Source organism: Triturus cristatus, chromosome 4_1 (genome assembly GCF_964204655.1).
Source record: "Triturus cristatus chromosome 4_1, aTriCri1.1, whole genome shotgun sequence".
NCBI classification, from domain to species: Eukaryota; Metazoa; Chordata; class Amphibia; order Caudata; family Salamandridae; genus Triturus; species Triturus cristatus.
In genome coordinates, this window is record NC_140585.1 from 1,252,117,973 (window position 1) to 1,252,130,122 (window position 12,150).

Genomic DNA, 12,150 nt, shown 5'->3' on the forward strand with positions numbered 1-12,150 from the left:
AACGGGAACCATTTCTGACTTTGGTTTCCAATGCATTTCTGAAGTCTCTAAAATGGTGTTAAGTTTACCTCATCCAATTTGACATGCTTTGCAGAGTGAGTCAAATGCAGCAATACACAACTAAAATTACCTGCTCATGAGTATCCATTGCTCATGAGACTACAATTAGACCTCAAAATGGTGAAACATGACGTTCTTAAATGACACTCGTATTGGAGGTTGATCCACTTCCCTCATGGGCTGAAGGCCGATCTTCACACCAACGTAGTCTCAGACATGATGGTGTTCATAGAACAGATAAATGGCGAAATTAACACCACTCACAACTTCCTGCACAACAATTTGAAGGTTAACAGTTGCTGATTATACCAATGAAAAAGCAAGAAGACCTAAATAATGGTGCAAACTACACATTGACTTCAGAGGAATACCTGGTATTTTCCAAGGCCTTCACCCTAAGATATCTTCTCAGCTAAACTGCCAAAGTCAGCAGGCAGTAACAGCGATACATTAAGCTGGTTCTTCAGACTGCATGTGACTCACAGACTTTACCAACTTAAAAAAATACATATTTCAAGTCGTTCAGGTCTTTTTTTTAGTATTCACAAGGGCTTGTCAAAGCCATTTACACAAAAACTGTTGAAAGAAGCTGAACAATGAAAACCGTGCTGCCAGCTGGATAGTGCCAAGGGTAGAAGCTCTTTCCCCTCTCATTTTCCATGATGAATGATAGTTGTTTTCGCATTTGTAGTTCCTGTTTGGTCAGCACCAGTCCAGAGAGAGCAAATCGAATGCACCAAGCCCATCAGTGACAAGTCTCAGAGTGCAAACCCTGCAAGATCTGCAGATCACGTAGGGTCTGGATGGTACCAAATGTCTACAAGCAGTTTCAAAGCCAACCTCATTTTAGGGAGTGTTTCATACGATGACAAACAAAATTTAAAAAAAGAATCATTTCCCCCATTTCATTTCTCGGAGGGCAGAAGGCATATCCTCTAGCAGGAGCATTAATTTGATAACCTATGTTCAAATGGAGGAATAAGGGCCGAGGGAAAGCTGAGGAAGTGCTGTGGTAGACCAGTGGAAACAAACAGGTGGTATGTAAAGACATATAGGCAGTTGCAAGCCATAGCAGGTGTTGGGCAGTAACAAATAACTGGTGGCTCTTGATTTTTTGGTTGATTCATTAAGTACCCTTTTACATTTTGAAGACAATGTGGCCTATGGGCTGAGAAGGAGGGTCCTCTCTGCATTGAAGGAGGTACATCAGAATGATTATGGAAACATAGGCTGACAAGACCCACTCTGATGGAACATAAGAGCTCTTATCACCAACTCTGTCTAACCCTACTCCAACCTCAACCCCACATGTTGAAATGCACTGGATTACACAATGATTTTTGGTTAAGGAAGCTCGACCAAAAATGCTGTTTAGTTGTAAACTACCTGCCAGTAAGTGAGCTGAAGGTAGTTTCAAAACACATTTGAGACAGAGGAGCTTCATTGACAAGTTCTGCTTTCCGCCTCTTATCCCACTTCTAAACTGCAAAAGTCTTGTCGCTTAAGGCAAGACTACAGTGACGGAAAGTACATGGTAGTGATTCAGAGAGACAGAGAGGGTGCACAAGCCACACTGAGGGACACAAACATAACAAGTGTGCAGGCCACCAATGGGTGTTCAAGATTTAGAGTGCCAAACAGACCTGGTGAAAGACAGTGACCATATAAATCCAACGGATAAGAATGTGAACTTGTGAGAGAGTAATAGCAAGAGAGTAGTCCGAAACCAGCAGTTGTCTTAGTGTTAACATAAGGGATACCTGAAGTTGACCCTCCATAAGTTGTCCTTGAATGAAGTCTGTTCTTACTAATATAAATCCAGAAGATGATGTCCGCAAGGGAACTGCCACTCCCCTTCCAAACTGTAGTCACATAATATTTCTGGGGCTGTGTAGGTATCTATCTAAAAAGCTCCATAGCTGCCCTTAACTCACTTAAAATTGATGTATATGTTTCCATATCTAGCCCCATTGTTCAGAGGCTTCGTTATTACATCTGTCTCTAAGGCAGCAAGTTGGGATTAGTTAGTTCTATGTCACATGACCAGGATCATCATCTGCCGGCAGACTGGGACTGTGGAGACATAATGACGTGTGATTGTATGGGCAAGCTGAGTTCTGTCCTATGATTTGCCATCTGACTGAGGACGGAGGTTGCAACGGCTTCGGCAGCAGAACGGAGGCCATTGGAAGAAGCAGTAACTGAGCTGTGCTGGATGACTGGTGCAGGCGACCCCGTGGGCTCAGAGCTCTCCTTTGGACTTTCTGTTAATTGGGAAGAGAAAAAAGCAAATAAATGACCACACCTTCTCCTTTCCCCCCACGCTCCCCAACACTATTACCGTAAGACTAGCCATCCGCATCTACACCATGGTGAACTTTAACAAACCATTCATTCTGCTGCCCACATACACTTCAACATTATACTCACGGCCACTGGATTTATACAACAGGAAAGGACCAAATTAGGGGGCAAGAAAAGCGAATTATTCTAGGTCAATATTTTGCCATTTTTACACTTTAACACTGTCTAGGAAAATACTTCATCTCATTACTACCAGTTTAACACCAAAATACAGCAACAACCAATTGAAATGTGACTAGTCAACCTTTGCCAACGGCCGTCCACTCTATGGCAAAACGTGTAGCTGCGTTTTCAGTAACCTTCAATCTGTTAAAAACATTTTTGGGTTAAAATATGCAAATTGTGCAGATGATGGATTATATGGCAAATGCACCAAATGCATAATTGTATGGAAAATGTTGGAGTTATACTTCACCAATGAAACAGGCCTGTAAGCCTGAGTAATTTATGTCCTTGTGCTCTGTGGAATGTTGTGCAATTGTGTGCCTACTACCCCTTAGTTTGCTGGATTAGTAAAGTGCATACTGGTCTCTAGTCTAGTAGCGAAGGCAGAAAATCTAAGCCTACTGGCGTAGATTAACACGTTAGTTACCTTTGGTAATGCCTTATCTGGTAGAAACAGGATCTAGCTGCAGATTCCTTAACTTTGAATTCACCCCAGGTGCCAGACTGGATCTGGAAAACATTTTCAGAAGTACATCTGCGCTTCGTTAGAGGGCGTCGTGCGACTCCATAGTGACGTCGACCACCGGATGTGATGTTGACGGAGTACATATATGCCTCTTCCAAAAGCGCTGATGTCAGTTTCTTCAGAGACTACATTCTGTACCAAAAAGGCAGAGCCAATTACAGAAACTGGCCAATGAAACAGTGTGCCAATGACGAGATCTCTCTGACTCTCTCTCTCTCTGTCTGTCTCTGTCAATACAGATGTATCTGCAAGGAGTATCCCAATATCAAGCTGGAGGATATCCCAATATCAAGCAGGATATGAAAGATAGGAATAAATCTGTTTGCGGGGAGGATGGGAGGGTCAGTAACGAATCTGTGGCTATATACTGTCTCTACCAGGTAAGGTGTTACTAAAGGTAAGTAACGTGTTCATTAGATACACATATAGCCACAGATTCCTTACCTTTGAATAAGATACCACAGCAAAAACATCCTCTGAGGAGGGCCTGCAAACTGACGAGCAAAATCCCTGAATAGAAATAGCCGGTGTCTAGGTGGAGCATAAAAAGAAAGAAGAGAGCGGCTGCTCTAAGGCAGGAAGGCTAGGAATAATTTATCTGCAGCTCAATAACTGTGGCAGGGACCACAGGTAACAAAGGAAGAAGAAAAAGCATGTAGCTTTACTCCTGGCAGAGGAAGAGAATTGTAGCCGAGGACGACATACAACAAGGACCCAAAATGAGGCACTGGCACGGCAGAACATTAAACAGGGCGGCTGCAAGTAGGGAAACCCAGGACAGAAGACAACTCTACTGAGCCATAGCTCATCGCCATATGAAAGCATTATCTTGGCCAATTGTTTTTGTAGAAACAGAAAGAAGGGATACCAAAAACCCATGCACACAGGAGAAGATGGAACACGATCTGTACAAGAAGATGGCAAAGACAACAAAGTACAATAGTTGTCTTAATGAAAAAAACCTCCCATAGATAGAGGTAGCACCTCTGGAATCACCCATAACTATAGTGAGAGTGGAGGAAAAAAGAAAACACTGGTAGTTGTAATAAAAGCCGGAAATTACATACTGGCCGCTCTCTTCAGCTACTGTCTTGAAAGTTTCAGGGTGAACCACCAAGCAGGGGCAGAGAAAAAAAAAAGGGGGGGGCGGGGGGGGGGGGGGGCAAAACACGTTGCCTTATGTTAATTTGTATTGGAATTTCAGAAATGGCTACAGCGAGAACTGGTGAACGGAATTACACCAAATTTGCCAGAAAGGTAGATGTTGGTCCAGGGAATTACCTTCTTGTGATTTTCTGTAAATCTGACCAGTAGTTGCAGAGTTATTTAAATTAATTTAAAATTGTATATATAGGGACGCGGAGAATCCACGGCCTCTCCTGATCTCGTGCGGAGATCTGATTGGCTGCCAACACTTCAAACCAGGAAGTGTTGGCAGCCATCTGGAGACTCCGCTTGAGCAGAAAAAAAATAAAAAAAAGTGCAGGGTAGAAATAATCTTACCTCATAGGTCTCTTTGGGAGTGGGGGTTGGGGCCCACAGGGACTTCACAGGACTCCAAAATCTTTTTAATTTTTTTTTGTTGGTTTTTTACATTTTCCGGTTGGAGCCACTTAGGATCTGCGGCGCCCATTGAAAGAAAAAGAAAAAAAGAGCGGGCTTCTGTAGTAATCAACCCCACGGGGTGGGCCAGGCCCCCTCCGCCCAGCGACTTTCCCCGGAGGTTATTTATTTTAAAATGGGGGGGGGGGGGCCTCTTGGACGCTCCAGGCTCAGGGGACCAACACCTCCCTGGGGTCACATTGAAATCGGGCGGGGGTGCGTGTAAACCCCGTGTCCCAGGGAACACCACCTACCCAGGGCTTATCGATTTTTAATTGGGGGGAGGCTGGTAAACCCCCCTGGTCCCGGGGACCACCCCGTCCCCGGGGCCAACTTAATTTTGGAAAGATGGGGGTGAGGCACTCCCTACATCAAGAAAGGAGGGGGGCCAAACAGCCGCCCTCTTGGAGACATAGACGGCCCTGGTGAAAAGCCCCCCCCCCCCCCCCCGCCCCAGGGCCGACTCCTACTATGTCCCCAGGTGCCCAACCCCGGGACCTAGCTGTTTGCTGCGGCTTAGCGGGAGCTTTACCGCTCCCACCAAGCCACAGAAAACGCTCTTCCAGCAAGCGAGAGCAATGAAAATGCTCTCACTTGCTGGAAGTGGAGCAGAATTGCTTTTAGACACGGGGAGTTGCCTTTCCAGCAGCTCACTATGTCTGAAAGGAATGTCGACTCCCGCAGGTGGCGGTTATCGGCAGGGACAGCGGGGAAATTCAGGCTTCCCCCACAGTCCAAGTGGAGAGTGAGTGCCCTGAGGGCCCCAGAAGAAATGATCAGGCCCCATCTCTATATGGCCGGGCCGCATGCGATGGGACCCCCGGGGCGAAATCAGCCAGGGGAGGGGGCCTTGAAGCTACTCTCCCCTAGTACAAGTAGGCCAGGTACCAAGGGATGGGGTCCCCTCCCCTAAATAAAAATAAATAGGCCAGGCCCCGGGGATGTTGGCCTGGGAGAGGGGCCGCGCATCCCCCATCCTCCCTTCCAAAAAGGCTTGGCTTTGGGGATGGGGCCCCCAGGACTGAAATCGGCCCAGGGGAGAGCGGACAGGAGGCCCCCCATCCCTAATAAAACAATAACATTTAAAAAAATAGACGGCCCGTGACAGTTGTCGGAGGACCCGCCCCCTTTCACCAGAACTCTGCAAACGCGCCTACTTCTGCACTAATAGCAGGGGGATGAAGTCCCCTTGGGCTCCTGAGGGTCCTTGGGGGCTAACTACCCCTCCTGTTACCTTCAGTAGGTCCCACACAGTGGTATTGCTGAGAGGTCATCGGAGGCAACACCCCCTTTCTCCACCACTCTGCAAACACGCCTCCTGGCGCACCACTGGTTGGGGGATGAAGTACCCTTGGATGCTGAGGGTCTTTGGGAGCCAAGAACCCCTCCTGTTACCTCCAGTAAGTCCCACACAGCGCGATTGCTGCGAGCTGGTCGGAGGCCATGCCCCCTTTCTACACCACTCTGCAAATGCGACTACTAGGTAAAAACCTTAGGAATTCACTTAAAAAAATCAAGGTTACAGGGACGTAATGACAGGCACTGCTTATGATCTTACAGATTACATCACTCATGACATGGTCAGTGAGATCACTGATGACCAAGAGGGCTACACATATCGCTTATGTCAAGTCACCAGGATACTAGTGTAGAGCTTTTGCAAGAATGGGGAGAACACATATTGGTTGCCTCAATGGGCTTGGTAGTCCTATTGATTAAACACAGAGAAGGAACTAATGGACATACAAAAACAACTAAAAGATTTAGAAAATGAATTGGATTAGATGGAATTCTTAGCAGAACTAAAAATAACTAAAAGAAGAAATAATGGATAAAATAGAAAAACATGAGGCAAGTGTGAAACAATGTAAACAAATTAGATTCCAGGGAGACAAAGAGGACTATGAGGAGGGAAGGTTATTTACATTTTTGAGGAAATTTGAATCATTCCACATAAAAGATCAACTAGACACCACAACAAGAGTATATTCTAGTTATGAATCCTTAACAGACACGGATCAAAGAGAAAGTGAAGGCAATGCATTGACATCAGATATTGGCAATAAAAAGACAACTTTTTCAACCGATATGAGGTTAGCACTACAGCGACTACAATGGTACAAAACCAAATTTTCCAAGAAAGGTGGAGGAAGGGGACGAGGAAGTCAAGGCAAAGATGGAGAGAACAGAGAAAGAACAGGAATGCAAACAAGAGGGAGTGCAAAATACAGCAAGAATTAGAAATAAAAACACAAAAACTAAATGTTATAAATCTGTCAGAAGAACAAAACAGGCGAGGAAGCCTCCTTGTTAAAGAAAGGATTGAACTTTTGTCCAGCCACACATATAGATTTAACACAGACAAGAATAGACATTTATAATTACATTAGAAAATTGAAATCGGCGAAAATATTAGCAGAAAAATAATTGAAAAAAATTGGAACCTTCTAAAGAAAACCCAGTTAGAAGGCTTATGGCAGAAGATAGACCTACACTTATGAATTTACTCACAATAGAAAACGAGCTAACTACTGAGGAATTAAGAAATATTGAGAACAAATTCCCTTCTCTAGAAGCAGGAGAAAGTGGCAAAAAACCTAAATCGTTCTATTATCCTGACCTTCCTCAGGACCTGCATCTGTGTTCATGAAATGCTAACACCCAGGTGAAGGTTAGGAAGGCCTCCAGAACAGATAGTAAGTTGGACAGACTGGGGAGGAGCTGGCTGGGGCATTGGGCAAGCAAGAGAGGGTACATCCTCTGCAAATAATAGCATGCATGAAAAGCTGAACCCAACAAGGGTTGAAGAACATACAATAGTACAAGTATGGAGTCCAGGGAAGAGAGACTAGACAGGAGACGGAAAACAGAAAAAGTGCAGGCGGTATAAATCTATCAGAAGAAAATCCTGCAGAATAGTACTTACTGGGAGCGCAAAAGCGTTTAGTATACACTTGTGCATGAAAACCATTCAACAGCTCCTAAAGGGAGGTGAAGACACAACAACAGAAAAGAACTGTCAAGAAGAGATATCACAAAATCAAAGAAGAACTGGTACAACCATCTCTGAATGGACTAGACGCATAAATATGTTCCATGTAGGAAAAAAGAGAAACCTTAGAAGAAAAGAACGGTCAAGAAGAGGAACCAAGTTCCTGACAAACCACTTCAGAAGAAAAGGAAAATAAAGGGTCAAAGACCCTCGCTTAAAGAGTCAAACAACAGCCAGAACACCCAACAAGAAGGCGAGGGTCAAAGAATAAAGGGATAGACAGAGGCCATGGTGTCAGCTGACCTCGAAGAGTGGTGGTAACAAGCAGGGACGAGGTAGGTCCCAAAAGCCAAAGACGGTCATTGGTCTGCAAGGATGAAGCAGCTGAAGAGACCAAGGGTGGCGGTACAAGAGAACAGGTCCTTGAAACTCTGTACTCACAGGAGTTAGCGCAATTGCCAAAATCTGATAACAAACCAACAGTTAACAAGCATTTGCAATGCAATAGGTCTCGCATTTGCGAGAGTTTAAGCTATTGGCGTTGTAAATGACATTGCCTTTTACTTATGTTTTAAAACCAGCACAATAAATAAAAGGCATTATCATTTACAACGCCATTAGCGGAAACTCTCGCAAATGCGAGACCTATTGCATTGCAAATGATTGTTTTAAGTGTCTTCGGGTATGTAAAATGCGAACCAAAGTACAAACATATATAGCGCGTTGCTGAAGATCATGCAATTTACCCCATGTGGGGCCATTGGGAATCACAACCCAAGAATTATGCTTCCAAAATCAGCGTTTCCCCTGGAGTCTAGCCCACACCTCAGCCCGGTCAGCGTTTATCCACTGCTGCTCCTCTGAAATGCTTGAAGACTTACTTCTGACCACATCTCAATTGTCCCAAGTCATCAAATAGCACAGCTCTCTGTGGGATACATGAATACAGCACAAAAGGAGTATCCTTTCACCTTCCTGGAGAGATAATGCTACAGATCCTCTTGTTTGCTCGTTGGAAGGTGACAACAGTAGACGTCCCCACAGCCCGCGCTCACCAAACCAAGCAAAGTAACGCCAAGAATGAGCGGGTGTATTCCGTATGCCAGTGGGAATGAACCGTGTGCATTTGGTTCTTGGAAACGTGTACACTTCTGACTCCAAATGCATGAATTCTTTTTGTCTGTAAAAGCGCCCCATGCCGCGCTTTCACTTTATTGTCGCCGCGTTCCTTTCGTTAGACATAGCTTGTCCAAAGAAAGGTGCGCGGCTGCCACTAAAGTGAAAGTGCGGTATGGGGCGCTTTTACAAAAAAAAGCATTAACTGGCACATGGAGGAAGGGTCCGCATTGAAGCGTGGAGTCCGTGCAGCTGGGAGGGGGGGGACTGGGATGGAGTATATTTAAAAGTAATAGCGCGATGTCCATAAAGCGGGCACCGCGATGAGTTATTAAAAAGCTTTGCAGTAGAGCGTTTCCTGACAAAGTGGTTTCAGAAAATAGTGTTTGGAGGCTGTAATTAAAGCCTACCGAGTAATAACACTGGTAAGAGAGCCAGTCCTTATGGGAGGTTACAAGATGAGACACAGCGGTACTAAGGAGGGACTAGTAAGCCTACTGAGCAATGAAAAGCCACAGCTTAGAAAGGACAGTGACAGTAGCCAATTAAGAAGATGGGCAGAAAATGGGTGGAGCTTCAATTCAATACCTGAATACAGTATGCTTTAACTCAAAATCCCACAGTGGCTGTTGCGTGTGCCCCCCTTGTTTTCACCTGTACTGAGGTGGAGAACGCAATTCTAGAGTCCTCGAGAAATAAAGCTCCGGGTCCCGATGGAGTGCCCGCAGACCTGTACTCCCATTTCCCGAAATTTTGGGCTAGGATTCTAACAAACATCTTTTGCGCTGCAAATGGTAACACCCTTTCTTCTACCTGGGTCACCTCAATTATAGTACCGATCTTTAAGAAGGGGCAGAGAGATGACCCGGGGTGTTACAGACCCATCTCTTTGCTTGACTTGGCGATTAAGATCTTGGGCAGAGTCTTATTGAAAAGGTTGAGGGAAAATATTGAACAGAGGGGGTGGCCTTGCAAATATCCAGTATGGCTTCAGAGAAAAAAGAGGCACCATTGACCAATGCCTAAATCTCCATCTGCTGATTTCAAAGTACACGGTGGCCAAGGAGGGGTCCTTATTTCTGGCCTTTATGGACCTCTCCTCGGCTTTTGACATGGTCAAAAGGTCCAAGCTCTGGGGTATTTTACTGGAGTTTGGTGTTGATCCAGCTCTTGTTCATTTCACGGCTTCTCTTCATCAGGAGCTGTTTGCAGTGGTTAGGGTGTCTAGGGAGGGCAGATGCACAAACCGTTTCAAGTCCGAGAGGGGGGTCCGCCAAGGTTGCATCTTGGCCCCCCTCCTTTTTACTATTTACATTAATGGACTTGGAAACAGTCTAGTGAACGTGGGGACGGACGTCCCGCGTGTGGGAGATATACTGGTACCAGCACTCCTATACGCGGATGACGCAGTTTTATTAGCACGAACGGGAGTTGGGCTCCAAAGACTTTTGGATCAATTCGGGGCGTTCATGGGCCAGCTAGACTTAAAAATTAACGCCAAAAAATCACATACGATGGTGGTAGGCAAATGTAGAGGCAGGAAAAAATCCAAGACTTTTTTTTGCGAAGGGGAGCTGGTCTCTAGAGTCACGGTCTTCCCTTATCTGGGCGTCCTCTTTGACGATAAGGGATCCTGGGGCCCCCAGATTAAGGCGAAGAGCGTGTCCATGGCTCGCTCTTCTTCAGCACTCATGGGCTTCTCAAGGAGATTAGGGTCACGGCCCATGGAGGCCCTTCTGAAAATCTATATCACTAAGTGCCTATCGATCGCCTCTTACGGTGCATCTTTGTGGGGCTATGCTCATGTGGACAGGATCCAAAGAGTGGAGAATGGTTTTATTAGACAACTTCTCTCCCTCCCTAAATCCTCCCCAACCTTTGCCCTACACTCGGAGGTGGGCTTGGATTATCTTACGGATAGGTTGAAACTGGCCCCCTTGATTCTTTGGTTAAAAACCTGGCTCAATCCAGAGTTAACACTAAACCATGTCATTCTGTCTGATGTCAGGGGTCTGGACCGAGCCCACAAAATTCCATGGATGTCCTACCTGGAAATAACTTTTTATCAACTAGGCCGTATAGACCTTTTTAAATCGCCAGCTTCTATCAAAAAGGAGGACGTGAAATGGATCAAAATTAAATTCATGGAGAGGGCCAGACTGGAGCGGGAGGTAAAGGAACTGGAGAAACCGGAGGTTAGGGCTCATTTTATGTTAACCTTTTCCCCCTCTTTGGAGCCTTACCTTAAAATTGTCACTAAACCTTTACATAGGTTTTTGTTGACTAAATTTAGGTTTAATTTGATTCACCAGATCCTAGGTAGTCACCCCTCCTGGATAAAACCTGAATTAGGCCCCCCCTGTAGCTGCGATAAATTCTCGCAACAAGACACTTTACATTTTATTATGTTTTGTGAGATCTTCAGGGATATAAGGAAAAGTTACCTGGTTCCATTATTGAAAGAGGCTGGCTTCATACAGGTTAGGCCCGCTCTGGTCTACCTCCAGCACCTGGGGTCTACTCGTATCATTTTTTGCGTGGCTAGCTTTTTAGTGGCAGCTCTCAGGATTAAAAAGCAAACTCCCCTCAATGATATTAATGAAACAAGTGAGGTTTTAAACAATTTTTAAACAATCAAATAATTCGCCAAGAACTTTTAAGGTTGTCCCGTTTTTATGTAAAACCGTTATTGAGTGTTATATGTGTATTTTGTGATTGTAAATTTGTATTGTTGTTTTTTTAATGTCTTTTATGAGTCTAACGATTCGAATAAAGAGTATTTGACTGACTGACTGACTACAGTATGCTTTGCAGAGCAGCGCATGCACTGCCCAGGCTCGACCTAAAAAATCACAAGTGCATGGAATTAAAACAAGTTTGAGCTATTGACATTGTAAATGACAATGCCTTTTATTTATGTTTTCGATTTTAAAACATAAATAAAATACATTGTCATTTAGAATACTAATAGCTAAAATACATTGTCATTTAGAATACTAATAGCTTAAACTCTCGCAAATGCAAGACTTATTGTATTGCAAATGCTCCCTCCAATGCGCCCAAGAGTAACATGGAATTACTCCGATAACTCCAGAGTAATTGAAATTCTGTCCAGGTATAGTCACTATGTGGGCATCGTCAAGGTCACAGGTGTCTGCGAATCTGTTCATATAGCACTATGAATAGATAAATATAGGTGTTATCATTAACAGAGCTCCATGTGCGTTTTGGATATTACCAGGAGTAAATTATGAGACAGTCTGTGCATTACCGTTCGGTAATCACACAGTGGGTAAAAAATAATGAGGTCACAATAGAGGCATGT

General features: G+C 44.6%; 1 protein-coding gene across 4 annotated transcripts in view; it reads right to left on the reverse strand.

Annotated features, from left to right (window-relative positions):
• Positions 1–581: 581 nt before the first annotated feature.
• The window catches only part of LOC146856524 (cyclic AMP-dependent transcription factor ATF-7-like), a 662,777-nt gene continuing 651,208 nt past the window's right edge, over positions 582–12,150 (reverse strand). For all 4 annotated transcript variants that reach the window (XM_085654699.1, XM_085654700.1, XM_085654701.1 and 1 more), the window contains one exon: positions 582–2,324. In XM_085654699.1, the coding sequence (XP_085510825.1) occupies positions 2,113–2,324 (212 nt within the window). In that variant the 3' untranslated portion in view covers positions 582–2,112. The remainder of the gene's footprint in view (positions 2,325–12,150) is intronic.